The 14,800-nt window shown below is 41.6% G+C and overlaps 1 protein-coding gene across 3 annotated transcripts in view; it reads right to left on the bottom strand.

Annotated features, from left to right (window-relative positions):
- The window catches only part of lrmda (leucine rich melanocyte differentiation associated), a 201,303-nt gene that overhangs the window by 51,962 nt on the left and 134,541 nt on the right, over positions 1–14,800 (bottom strand). For all 3 annotated transcript variants that reach the window (XR_004660176.1, XM_034898529.1, XM_034898528.1), the window contains exon 5: positions 14,180–14,306. Coding sequence is in view for 2 of the 3 variants with exons in the window: in XM_034898529.1 (XP_034754420.1) it covers positions 14,180–14,306 (127 nt within the window). In the remaining variant the exon portion in view is untranslated. The remainder of the gene's footprint in view (positions 1–14,179; positions 14,307–14,800) is intronic.

Here is a 14,800-nt window from a genome sequence, read left to right as displayed (position 1 = left end):
TGCTGATGGTCACCTCTTTGACTAGTCCTTCCTGCCTTCTGCACTATATTTTTCATCTTTTTAGATTCTATTAGAGAGGAGGACTCTCTCATTTGTCTGTCCTTGGTCCAAAGTGTTGTTTAACACCTGACAAGCATCAGTACTACAATGTCAACTACTATTTGGTGAGAAAGGTAATATTGGACTTCTATTCTCAATTTTTTCTTCAAGGTGTGTGTCTGGTAAGAGTACGGTAGGAACATAACAGTATAGAAATATTCTCAAGAAAAAGATGCAGTTCATTCAGTGGGTGTCACATTGAAAAACGTATTCATGTACAAATAATTGCCCAAACAGGCAAGGCCGCTACAGTAGCCTGAGCAGTCATGGAGATTCAAATTGCCACACGATTTCTTAATTAGGTCAAAATGTTTCAAATTGAACATTTAATGATAAGCACAATACTAATCTCCACCCAAAAAAAAAAAAAAAAACATTAATTAGAATAATTTACTTGATTCTTTGTGGCTGTTTACAGCAATCAGAATGATCAAAGACAAAATAAAATGATACCAAGGGATTGATTTCTAAAATATACAAGATGCGAACCCTCTGAATCAATAGACATCAAAACAGACAGCATTTGTGAGTAAGCTAAGTGGGATGCCAAATGCAAAGGCTGCCATTGATACCACAATGAAAAATGCATGATATCAGAGAGAGCACTCTTTTATCTACAAGGCAAGATCAATAGTGGGAAGGGGTTATGGAATCAAAGTTGTTTTGCTGAAGCAGTAGTTAACTGACACTCTTAAAAACATCTGAAAACAATTTGAAAGAACAAAGCGTGCTAAAAAGACAATTGGAGGAGAGTAAGGTGACGTTCTGTGGGTTGATAAACTTTCTTTTCACATTCAGTAGGGCGATATCAAACACTGAGTGTACAGGGCATCATAAGTCAGATTAATTTATCACTGACAAGCTCTATGAAGGACCGGTAATACATTTCTTTGTTTCTTGGCTTGAAAAACAGTAAAAAAAAAAAAAAATCACAATAGTTACAACCAAAAATACTAACTCAACAAGACGCTACTTGTTTTTCATCAGATGGACAGTGTGCTCTTCTTCTGAAACACTGAGCCTTTAATCATCCATAAAGTTACAGACTATTGTACTTCTGACAAAGAAATGATCTATTTAAAACAATACCAAAAATGCAACACAAAACAATACAACGTGTCAATTGCACCTAAATGACAACATTCATTTTTAAAATACATAAAACACAAAAAAACTTGGAGAATGAAGCATTATATCCTGTACTGTACTAAAATAAATCATCTGGTCCACCCTCACACAAATTCTGATTATTGATTTCAACATGACGCTGACAGATCTAATTATTCTGTAACTCAAGCCATGCCTCTGCCCTGACCTTCGCCCTGTGAGTGGACTGAGGAAGAGCCAGCAGCTTTCAGCAGAGGCTTTGGCCTGTCTGGCCTGTACAATGTGACAGGAGATAGATAGAGAAGAGACAGGGAGAGAGGGTAACAGAATGGAGAAATAGAGACACAAGAGGAGAGAAAATGAGACACAAAGAGAGACGGAAACATGAGAGAGAGAGAGAGAGAGAGAGAGAGAGAGAGAGAGGCAATGAAAGTGAGTGAGAAGAACTGACAGACAGAGGATTCGTCGCAGGCAAAGAGTGACGGCTCTGGCCACAGAGGGACCTGGTGAGAAAGCTAACAGATAGCAATCTGAGTTATCACTCTGCGCCATGGCTAACAGCTAGCAGCTACCCTGTCACCGCTGCCTAAACAAGCCCAGTGTTTTCATCTCCATATACACAACGCGGCACTCTGTCTTTTCTTCTGATGGAGATAAGATGTATAAATTATGAGCAGCTGACAAAGTCTACTCCAGCGCCCCCGGCGTCTCATCAATCACTAGCCTGTGTGTCAGCAGGTAACTGACGTGGCCCCCGGAGGCACAGCCCCCTCTTTAGGTGTGTGAGTGTTTTTGTGTTCAAAAATGTGTGTTTGCTACCGTGCAAATGGGCTTTTGTACATGTCTGAGTAGTGTGTGTGTGCATGTGTGTATAAGCTATGTGAGAAGGTTGCATGAACAGCTGATTCGGTCTTATAAAAAGAAAGAAATACACACAACTTGCACACACCAGCCATACAAAAACAATTCCTGAGAGTATGTGTGTGAACTCAAGGTTTTACTGTTATACCTTGAGGTTATCTGATGTGCAGATATATTCCAAAGAGAAACCAAAAAGCTAGACAGAGAGAAAAGTGTGAAGGACTGAAATACGCTACCCAAAAAAAGAGTGTAACTGGGAACTGGCTTGCTGAATGGTGTCCTGGAGGCCTTAGAAGGCCAGTGGTAGACCACCCAGTATGATTATTGGTATTAACAATTTTCCAAAACCTGAGTTTCCCCTGTCTGCAAATAACATGGTCTGGGCCTTTGGTTGTAAGGGGAAGCCATGACAGACATAAGAGTACTGAACTCCTATTAATTCAGAGACATTATAAATGGCATCACTTGAGTGTTTAACACATCATTGCTAAAGTAAGCAACATAATTACACTGTGTCAGCAAATCAGCATAATTACAAGTTACAAGTTGTCAGTGTCTGATTTCACATAATTTACAATTGCAGTCCTTTCACTGCTCATGTTTACCAGAACTGAGGCCTAATTTCATAGCAATAATTACAAGGTGTAGTGTCCAAACAGTGCAGATTACATGGGTATTATACAGTGTTAATTAAAATATAATAGCAAATAAAACTGTGTACTGTACCACTGTTTGGCTCTTACTGTGGTTTGTACATTTTTGCCTCTAACATCCATGTAATAATTGCAAAAGAGCTTGTTTTAGTTAACACTGAACTTTTCATTCAAGGGCATATTCATGAGGGGAAAAATGTAAAAATAACTGCATTCAGTGAAACATTAATTCCTCTTGGACTGAATTGGTAAACAACCTCGCACCAAATCATTGCAAAATTACACAATCTTTGTGTACACGGCCTAAAGAAGGTAGCTTTTGCTCGTGCACACAGTATCGATCCGCTGTCTTGAAGTGAAGTTCAAGGAGAGCGCAGAGCAGAAAATGCTGACTCCCCATGGGGACAGGAGAAACAGCTCATCTCAGCACCAAAGAGAAGGAGGGCTGTCATGTTCCGTGTGATGAGCTGAAAGACAAGAGGCGGCCTGGAGCAGCGGGGTATTCCTTCCCCTCATAAACAAACCTCCAAAAACAAACAGTTCCACCCCACAGAGAAGGAGACGGGACAGTGAGACAAGAGGGAAGGGCAGACAGGTGTCAGGGAAGAATGACATCTGTGACAGAGGGCACTGAGAGAGAAGCTGGAGGATATGAGATGATCTAGAGACAAGGGTGTTTTCATGAAATGAGCATCCGACTTGTTGTCTCCCTCTTTCTGGCCTGCTGGTTTGGTTTGGATTTTGAGCTAGGACTTTACATTTTGATCACACTCATGAATTATGTACCATACAAAATTAGCATTAATTAGAGCCAGTGCAGTATCAGTGGTACTTTTGTTTGAGGGGGGTCAAGTCCTGAGACACGTTATCTTTGAAAACCCTTCTAGAAAGACAGAAAAAGACGTCTGGAATTTAGCTGACAAAAGCACTCAGTCGTCCTGAAATCGGATGAGTCTGACAGGATGTGAGCCCATCTGATCCACTGCCATCTTAATATTCCCTCATGGGGGGGGGATAGACAGGACGGACAGGCTGCTCCTCATCGCGCTTTTAGCACAGGTATGATGAAAGCGGGAGCCGCCGCAGCTCGGCCCGTCTCTCAGGTTACACCGAACACGTCTATTGACTGACGTGGCCAGTTGGCAGGCAAAACACAGGGAAGTGATGCCCGTTGTGCCCTACCCATCTGTCTGCTGCGTGGAAACAGCATATCAGGTGATCCCAGGGGATACCTATTATCATATCATATTGAATGTCTGGGCTATGAGTTACAGTTGTTGGCCTTAACAAAATAAAAGATAGATCTTACAGAATGGGACAAAATGGGTTAACACAAGGTCAACACTGTCTGACTGTGGACACCTCTGGGAGTTTATTACTGTGAGGTAAAAGAGAACAGGGAAGACAGACAAACAGTAATAAAGAAAAAGAGATCCATTGTGTGTTCAAATGGCTTTGCTTGCAAGCCACTACCGCAGTACAGTACATCCTGTATTCACTTAATCAGACTTGATGAAATGACAAACCTTTGTGCCACACTGCCTGGAGAAGTTATGCTGAAATAAAATATATGTTACTAATCATGACTTACGGTGCATCTCACAGGATATCTTATTACAGACCTTTACAGCTCATTGGCTCTGATTCAATTTCTGAAGTATGGTACAGTGCACAGAAATTAGACCTATTCTGGGAAGAGGCATTTCAAATCTGTCAGCTTGCAACTGAACACCATCTGCAAAACAGAAACTGAATGAAACTGTCAGAGGTTATAACGCTTTTGAAAACCAATTAAGAATGCAAATAATTTGACACTGAAAAAAATAAAATGCCAGGCTGATAAAGAAATGATCTGCCTTAGAAGTCTTTGTTTAAGCATGTACAGATGGATCACTTTACTTTCTCTAAGCTCTCGTCACAACAACAAAACCCAACCAAGAGTAAATGTTCTCTGCAGATTGGTGACACTGAAACATTGTGCCATTAAGGATCTTGACCCACTTCACTGCCCATATGTGTCCTGTAGCTGTATGCCAATCCTTCACAGCCCTCTCCAACACTCTCATAAATGACAGAAGAATGCTGTTTGAGTGTCACTTGACCCCTCTGCCCCCGCAATGACCTAGAGAGCACCCTGGGCAGCCCTCACTCTTTCACATATTTCCATTGCTAAACAAGAATGTCTCCCCCCACCTCCTTCATTTCTACTAAATTTCCTCTTTATTGCTGTCCAATTTTCCCATCGCCGTGGTCATCACCGTGGTTCTCTCTTCCTTTTTTCTCCCTCTATTCAAAACCTGAGAAGGAAAAAAAAGAAGAAGAGGAAAATGCCTTTCCACCAGAAAAAAAAAATGCAGGGATGAGTGGCTATTCAGAGTGTGATCATTGGGGAAAATGGCTGCTGTGTTTGTGAAATGCAGAGTGGGAGAGTGTGTGGATTTTGGACAGATGCATATGAGAGGTGCACGGTGTAAGGGCACACTTTAAACTCTAAACTTTAAAAGTGAAAGAGTCTTTCAAAAAAGGAATGTGAAAGGCAGCGTACCAAAACGCGTGAGAATGAATTCACATCAACAAGACTTTGACACAAACTTTTGACTAGTTGACTTGACTACTGAATATTTAGACCAGATGCTATAAAGCCTAGCCTATATTTGTTCTGTGCTCTTTAAAACCATTCCTACTCTATATCAACCATCCTTGAACCGTTTATGTAACATAAAGTGCCTTCCTTAGGCTAAATGCGTGTGCTGCTGACAGTATTGAAACTGTCTCTTACGTCTCTGTCACTCAATGTGATGCTTCTGACAGGTTAAGCCCCTGATGCTCTAGATTTGACTGGTAAATCCTGTGAAAAACATCCCTTTTGTCTCTCAGGTGGAAAGGTCACACAGCGAGACCCGTTTTCCTTCAACTACAGTCTTCCTCCAGTCTTAGCCTCCAACCTAAACGTGCTCTAGCCCTCATCATTGGCCTCTCTCAGCCCTCCTCAGTCATCTACCCACCCGCATGCATAAGCTACAAAGCTGGAGGTGTCAAGACTACCTGTCTCAACAGTACCCCCCTTGCCTGACCTGCGGATAGCCCTCAGGGACATTAATTATAGAGTAGTCTGACTTGTTGAGAGGAGACAGAGACAGAAGAGAGAGAGCGAGAGAGACCGACAGACATACAGACAGAAAAGGTGAAAGATAGAGAGAAGGAAAAGATAAATGCAGAGATGTTGTTACAGAGGTTGTCACCTCCTAATCATGTCATCCTGCTGTACAGAGGTGATGCTGAGCCTTTATTCGATCAGGTTTCCCATTCATCACCAGGGCTGGTTAGTGGTGGAGGTGGTGGTGGTATTGGATGATGTGATGGGTAGAATGGTAACTCTCATTTCCACACAGAGGTCACATTTAAACTGGTTATGTCCAAACCTCACTGTGTATCTTAGTCGTCTGGCCAAAACATCAATGGATCTGGCTTTTTACACAAAGGGAAGATAAAAGATTGCATAGATTGTGCTTCTGTTCAAGGACCACTTGAAAAGAAAGACCCAGCAACATAAAACAGCTGCATCCATTTCTGAGTGTTCAATACTGTGCTTGCGGGCAAAAACATGGATCCACGATAATATGACATTTCTGTATGTGCTTTAAAGATGTTGTGTGGACAGCAATGTCTACCCGGCAAGCGTGGATAGACACTGAACTGCCACCATGTGATCAGAGCAATCTGTCCAAACAAATGGAAGCTTTTCTTACGCATTACCGTGTTAGATTAGACGACTCGCGGCCATTTGATTCCCCACCGTCTCGACAGCTCCTGTTTCTAATGGACCGAGTGGAATTTCACAAAACGCAAAATAGGGAGAGGTCAACATGTTTGAAGGTTACCCCTGTCGGGAAATCCAAATAAATAATGTTCAGGTGTGCTATTTTCTGTCAGGTGAGTGTCTTAATGATGCCAAGTTAACACATACTAAATAACAGTGTCTCCCTACGCACTGACAGCCTCAGAAATAATTGACCAGCATGCTCCAAACTGAGACGCAGTAGGCAGAGAATTCAATCCTGCAGCTGACAGAACCCATTGAGCATGTCACTAGATTTTGCATTATACACAAAGCAATGTCAGGTCAGGGATGCGGCGTCCTGCTAGTTATTTGCGATTGCATCTCTGAGGGTAAATTACCTGGTTCTCCATAATATGGTCTAGTTAACTAATTTCCTGACAGCACGCTGTCTCATAAGAAACATCTCAGATTTACTGACTGTCAAAAACATGGACTGTTTTATTGTTGTTGTTTTTTTTTTTGCAAATGCTTGGCAGCCACTAGAAAGGCTCATATTCAACATCCTTTCTCGGTGTGCAGAGGACATCTCTAATTCCAGACGTACGGCTGAAAATGAACAAAAAAGAAACATAACCTTATTATGTTTAAAGGCTACCGGGAGTGTGTCATTTCATCCACAAGTTCCCATGCATAAAGTGACTGCTCGGGGGGTTGTAAAACGATGTAACATAGTTCTAAAGCCCTCAGTACGGAAGCAAGGAAATCCATTATCCATTATCCTACCGACCTCTGCACTCTGACAAGTACACACATACAGTATATGTGTTCTGTCATTTTGTTGTTATACATGTGTAAATCATTCACTTTCGGTCAGGGAAGGGGCTTTGACAACAAAACCTCCCCTCATCAACGGGGTCACGGGGAAACCGAATCCCACCGAAGACAAAGGTTAGTTTTACCTGCGAGAGCACGGCCTGCCATGGATAGCAACAAAGATGACAAAAGCTCAGTGATTGTGGACAATACAGATTCAAAGAATACTAACCCCCCACCACCATGGAGCTTAACAGTGTCTGTTTTAAAGTTCACAATGCAGCTCCAAGGTGTGCCTGCCCTTTCTTTTCTCTTTTTGCATGTGTTCCCATTCAACTGGACGGTGTGGCCTATCATCCTCCCCACCATGACAGTAGGTGGAAACGCTAGCTTTCATTACACAAAGTATAAATAGTGTAATCTATCAGCCCTGCCAATCAGGATGATTGATTATGGGCTGTCAGGGAGAAGAGTGACACATTAGAAAAGTTTGGTTAACAATGCCTATAGCTGGTGCGGGGCTGCTGCCACCCAGCCCAGTGATTAATGTGTTGTCAGCCTGTAATCCCACACCCACGCTTAATGAGGCAAGAATTTATCATCTCGACAGAGTGGCAGATGTCAGAAAGAAAGGAATCCAAGTGGCTGGAAACAATACACTTTTTCTAGCCTGCGCTTGACATTTCTGACAAGCTCTAAAAACCACAAAGAAGGTCTGTGTAAGCACAAACTTCAGTGGAGGGACTTTTTCTAGTGCTGTCCTCTGTTGCATGCTCATGAAAGTCGCTGGTGAAAGAAGACTCCATTAACACTTTAATGAGGAGCCGACACAACTGGTATGGTGGATTAAAAGAAAAGTCCAATGCCACCATGCTTCTGTATATTTAATGAGAACCAACTTTATGGGTTTCGCACTGATTAAGCACAACTTTCCCTTTGGACCGTATTGTGAGTCATAAACAAAAGTGGCACTTTTGTCATCTAGCAAAGATTTTAAGCTCCAACATTCATTAACTTTCTTAATGGCATATCAACATCTGCATATCATAAACAACAACAACTTAACTTGAATTAGCTGATAAAAATCAGAATGTGAATTAAAGCAAAGCTGCATCGAGATGGTGCACATGACAATCAACTTCAAAATTAAACTATACATGTGAGTGCTGAAATAATGATTAATGTGTACTGTCAACATTAACTAAAAGAGACAAGCAAAGAAATAACTGATCTCATCCAGAGATTTAAAGTCTGGCACATTTCTGTGCCCGGTGGGGTTGGGGGTGAAACATTTATTTTTCATAGAGCACAGAAAACACTAAGCCAGCTGTCTCTCATTAGGCTAGCAGCATCTTCCTGTCACCAAAGAGACCAACAGTGAGGATTAGCTCTGATTGGACTGATAGGCCAATGCACTGAGACGCTGCACTATGTAAGAGCTAAAAGCATCATTTGATTATAAGTGTAATTGAAGAGATGCCTTGGTGGCTATGGTATTGTTGCTAAAGTGCATGTACAGGGCTTGTAGAGTTTTTCAACCCCATGGCATGCAATGAGAGACAGTTCAGTTTTATAGTGGAACATAATGACTGTGAGATGTAGGGCTGCGTGTGCAGATTTTTCTGTCAAAAAATAGTTTGTTCAATGATATTAAAAAACTGGAAGTGTGTTATTTCCCTCTAGTTTTCTGTGTCTTAAAAGAACTTTGAAAACAGCAAAATCACTATAAAAACTTGGCCCTTCCCAAAGGCTTATAAAGGAGCTAGTTGGAACAGTATGTGTAAAAAGAAAAAGCTTTGTAGCTTGCCAATCCCAGGCACTTAATATTAATACATTAATAAAAACTTAACAAAGACTTACATTGTGTAGATAAAAAACAGAAAAGTTACGTGAACGATTGCCTGATTTGTCAAAGTTTATGAAAACTTTATATCAAAATGGAAGAGGGAGACATCTCATTATTGCTGGCCAGCCTTGGCCTGTTTTCTGACAGGCCTCAAACTCCACCGCTAAACACAAGAGACGTCGAGACAACAAATGCTTCACCACAGAGGCGTTCCTTCTCTGTACTGCATGCCAGCAGAAGGAGAAGAAAATCAGTTAATGCAACGCGGCCACTTCAGTGTCTCATAAAAGCCCTTGCAAAAACACATTTGTTTTTATGATCTTCGTTTACCAAAAAAAGAGTAATGCATCGATCATTTTTGCTTGCGAGAGCGTCGTGACACTCAGGTCATGCACCCCGTGTCTCCAGGCTTTGAAACAGGCAATAAATCAATCTTGGCGCTATTACTTACAATTAATTGTGCCTTTAAAGTTTTACAGTGTGTTTATGATATGCATGGCCTGGATGATTTATGTGGACAGTTTGAGTCACTCCCTCTAATTGCTTTTGTTTTTCCGGCTTGTAACCCCAGCTCGACCCCTCAGCTTAACCTGCCAGAGTTTTCAGAACCGGGCCTGTTGCACCGGTCCAAACAATGGACAGGCGTGCACTTCAGCAGTCATAAAAAAAGTCACAGAAAAACACCTCAGACACGGACAGACAGACACACATAGCTGAGAGAATGACACAATCAACGGCGTGTTTAAACATACCAACTAAACACGTCCAAACAATTATAAACAGCTGTTTTTTTACATTTAGAATAGGTTGTCATTAAAAGACAGGGAACAGCAGTGTTTCAAGTGATGCAATTAACAGATAACAAGACATTAAGTATGGTGGTACAAGGAAGAACATCATTTGAAAGCAAGCAGATCCCAATATGTCAGCGAGCTTGTTTGTCTGAACATAAAGCAGACAGGCACCCAGTATGGTTACAGTTTGCCCACAACGCCTTCACAATCCGCACTGCTGTCCTTATTTAACCTACTGTATACATATTGATTCAGGAATTATTCAATATTGGGTCAGGAAAGAAAGGTGACACATCAGGGTTCTGTATGTATAATAGCTGGTGCAAATACAGAACCTCGCAGAGAGTGGTTATAAACTTGCCTCCACAGCAATCTGTTGGGTCATATTGCCTTCCCCTGTTGAGAGCCATATTCTTTGAGTTTTCTCTGAGGACAAATTTGTTCAGTAAAATGATTCAGCAAACCCACTGAAGGCACATTCACAAAGCGCTATATTGCATGCTGTTTGTTATGTTTGAGAGCTTTAGGGAACTCATAACTCTGTTGAAGAGATGAACGTGGCAACATACTTTACAGGGCACATTTTAAACTTGAAATAGAAGCAAAAACAACCAAGTTATAGCAAATATGCTATGCATCACATAATGCACAATCATGGGTTTAAAACCATGCAGTCTATTTTAGATTTGGCCTGTTTCATTTGGTGCAAACTTAAAATGAACTCCTGCCTGCTGCAGAGTAAAACAGGTTAGTGTCTGGGAAAGAAAAAACAGAACTGAAAAGATCCACTTGAGGACTTTCCTGGCTCTGTCACTGTCAATTCCCTTGAAGAACCGTTACTCTGTGTGCAGAGACTCATGGGACCCAGCCGCTGGCTCAAGCCACCCTGCAAAGCAGTCTGCTTTACATTATACAGAAGGATGTGGGAAAAAAAAAACTTGTGTTCATGCACAAAAATCAAGTCAAAAACTTTGTCCAGGCAAAATTTAAGTGACATCCGAGGAACATTTATACCCAATGACGTAGCTACCAAGCTTTGCTTGGTGAAGGGGGACCATAGACTTACTTCATTCACTGTGAAACACTCTTAAACGTGTGGCAAGGGGTACGTGTTATTCTAGTAGTTACATTTGCTATACACTTTTTTTTTAGCAGTGCTTGGGATCTGAAAACAGAATGTGCTGTCATAGTGTTTTGATAGACACGGCCAGTTTAACCCAAGGGTTCGACAGCATAATGTGGGCTCCGTGGCAGAGTGGAGGGAGGTGGAGAAACCGATCCAAAAAGTACCACATGTATTTTCCAAAGGCAGCCCAACACAGTCCAAATGGCTCTACGTGGTTTAACGCCATTTCGTTCCATGACCTCTAAATCCTCAAAGAGAATTATCACATTATAGCATTCCAACACGCCCAATTTCCCAAAATACAGCTCAAGGCTTTTCCACTCTGACTCTGCTTTGTGTTGTGGTTTTGGTAAAACACTTCAATCGTCCCCACTGTGTTTTTTTTTGTTTACTTCAGGTATTTATATATATATATTTCTCTCTCTCGCTTTTGTCTTTTTCATTTTGCCTTAGTTTCTGTCCAATTACTTGTCCTTTCCACTCAGATATGCCGGAGAACAAAAACCCCAAAGAGAAAATGACCCCCTTTGGAGAACATAAGGACAGGTCAGAGACGGCTCAGTGTCACCCACTTATGGTGTCATGCCAGCTAGTCCAAAAAGGCCCACAATAACAATTAAAAGACTGACAGAATGACCCTAAGGGTGTGGGCTTGGCTATTCTTTTTGACCACAGTGCTTTGTTTTCCTCTTTGTCATGTTGTCAGCAGTAAAAGTTTAAATCTGTGACATCTACAACTTTGTGTTCATTTTGCACTCACAAATGTCTTCATAGTTTTTGTATGTGTGTGTACCTTTTCCTCCAAACAACTGGCAATTGACTGTCTGGTTGTGATTTATCCAACATGGAAAAGATTGGGAATGTATGAAAAGTTATGGCGTTCAGATTGCGCTAAAGACCATAACTGCTTTATGCGAACCATGTGGCGGCGCTCAGTGCCATGCCATAATGGCATGATTGAAAAGGAGTTAAAACTGTGGTCACGATCCACTCAGATATGACTTGAGAGAGGTCTCCAGAGTTCAGTACTGTCTCTTTCATGGCGAGTCCATTAACTATTCCAATACGCACTTCATGCAATGAGAATGATCTGATAGAGCAGGGGCTCTTTCTCTAGACTTATGCAGTCATAGCTGGGCATGTGTAACTGTAACCCTGCTGCAGTTGCTGCCGTTTTGGTGGTTTCAATTTATCTACTGTAAACAGCGGAAAGGAGGTTTCTCATAGATAGGTCTTTCAGGAACATAACTGTAGGCAAAGCAAAAAGCTTTTATAAATAAACCTTTCAAATCACGTATGTTTTCCTGTATTTTTTCCTTCCGATACTTGCACTAATTGAGACTCAAATGGTAGCGCAAGCGACAGCTAATTAAATCCCTTTGTAATGAAGCAAAATGCAGACAATGTACTATGTGCCACTGTTATAAGCAACACCCTGCTGTACCCAACATAAAAGCAAACACAAATATCTAATTATGCCATCATCTCTCCTCGCTTTTTCTTTACTGTTGCAGACGTTGCAGTAATTGGTGGCCCGCACTATTGGTCAGCTTACACTAACTCTGATGATGTGAACAATTAGAGCCGGGAGGTAGTCATGGCTCATCAAGTCCGTGATAGTTGACGCATCACGTCTCATCTAACTCAAAACAAATGTTATGGAAATGCCGCTGTGACGTCCCAGGGCCCAGACACGGGATATGTCCTGGCAAAAATTGTTTTATTGTGTAGACTCAGTCAAACTGCTAATAACTGCTAATAAGGAACTTTGAATAGGACAGCAAAAGTATGTTCAGGTGCACAAAACACTGTTTGCAATGGGAGGTTGACGGGTTTCATCAAAGCTGTAACCTTTTACTTTGCATAGGGAATAAATAATCATATACAGCAGGTTCAAAGACACAAAGACAGAAAAACACACACATCATGTCAGCTAGAATCAATGATTATCTCTCCTTTCATCTAAGGCTGTGGCGACAAAGGCAAACATTTCTTTTTCACTGACAAGCTATGTAAATAAAATCTTATAAAGTGACTTTACCCTGCCAAAAAGCATTGTCGAGGTCCTTAGTTTCTTTTTATATAAAGTGGATGAACAGTGTTTTCATTCCACTTTTCTCCATCTACCAAACATGCCAGACTGAGGTTAAATTATTTCAATGTTTTGCTTTCCCGCTTGCCACTTGCATGAAAAATCAAGAACAAAGCATAGCATGAACTGACACTAAAAGAGTACTCCATCTTAGCTGATTGTCTGAAACAATAAATATTTTGTTTTTCTTGTGCACTTTTAAACCCAACATTGACTCACATGCTTCTGATTTGTCATTGGATGCCTTCGCTCCTGCTACTCTGGATCCATTTTTACCTCCCAGGCTCACTGTCAGAGCCCCAGAGACCTTCAAAACGACAAAGCTTAGCTTATCCACACAGCAAGTACATCATGCCCTCACAATTACATGAAATCAAATATAGGCAAAAGCCGCTCATTTATATTGCATTATCAAAGGAGTGGACGACGACGGGGGGTGGGGGGGTGGGTGGAAAGGGGTGAAGTGGGTATATCTATGAACCTCCCGAACTCTAATTAGTCTGTATGGCACAAAACAAGAGAGCGAGGAATAAGTGCACAGGCTCGGGATAATTAAGCAATTGTGAGCGGCATGTACGTAAGCTGTCACTCCAATCGCCAGCCATGTCACACTTGGCAACACAACCGCGACCGGACAGCCGGCCGTCGTCTTTGATCTGGACTCATGCATACGGAATCGGGTCAGGCCGTGGTCACACACATTTCAATGCACACGCACTAACGCGCACACACATGCACGCGCACACACACACACACACACTCAGACACAACACACCCACGTACACTTTGAGCATTTATAAAGAGAGACTCTTTACAAAAGGGCCACAGCACTAGGACCTTTATAAAGGGAGACTAACAGTCAAGAATGCACAGGAAAAAAGGACGGATAAAGGAAAAGAATATAAAGGGGAAGAAAGGGATGAATGTGACAAATCCAGTCAAGACTTCAGAGGGACTACTATTTAAAACAGTGTACACACACAAAAAAAAAACAGAGCTTAACTTACTGGTTCTGACTTGGGTTTGACCACTTTCATGAACGCTCCTCTTGCCTGCGCCTCCATCACTTCTTTTTTGGTCACTTTCCTTGTGTCAAGGAACTTCAGCTGGGGCAACTTGTGCAGAACAAAGTACCTGTGAGAAAACAACAATTTTACTTAAAACTGAACTGTACCGCTGCCTGAAAAGGTCTTCTTGTAGGCCTATCCTTGACAAAGTGACAAACAGAGAATCTAAGGAAGTGTGTAAACCGTCATACACTAATCAAACTGACACACATTCTATTATGTAAATGCACACATCAAAAAAACTTGAAAAGAAGCCGTGTTTACTGAGATTTAATGGTGGTGCAGATTTAATGGTGATATGTTCTGTATGTAATAACCTTCAAAGCTGATAAGAATAAGTACAACATATAAATAGCACGAAAGGAGATACAACCCGTCTGCCAGAGCTGTCATTCTGGCAGCATCACAGATATCTCTCTAAGCTTTTAGACACCCTCTGTCTTTCATTGGGAGGGAGAGAAACGTCAAAAGATAATGGTTGGAATACATAGATGACAACAGATCCTTTCACAGGCAGGCTGGGATAGAGGAACCAGTATGTCAGTGCTGAGCTGGTAGCCA

The sequence above is a fragment of the Etheostoma cragini genome, chromosome 17 (assembly GCF_013103735.1).
Source record: "Etheostoma cragini isolate CJK2018 chromosome 17, CSU_Ecrag_1.0, whole genome shotgun sequence".
Taxonomy (NCBI): Eukaryota; Metazoa; Chordata; class Actinopteri; order Perciformes; family Percidae; genus Etheostoma; species Etheostoma cragini.
The sequence above is the reverse complement of the archived record's forward strand: the minus strand, read 5'-3'. Positions and strand labels throughout refer to the sequence as shown.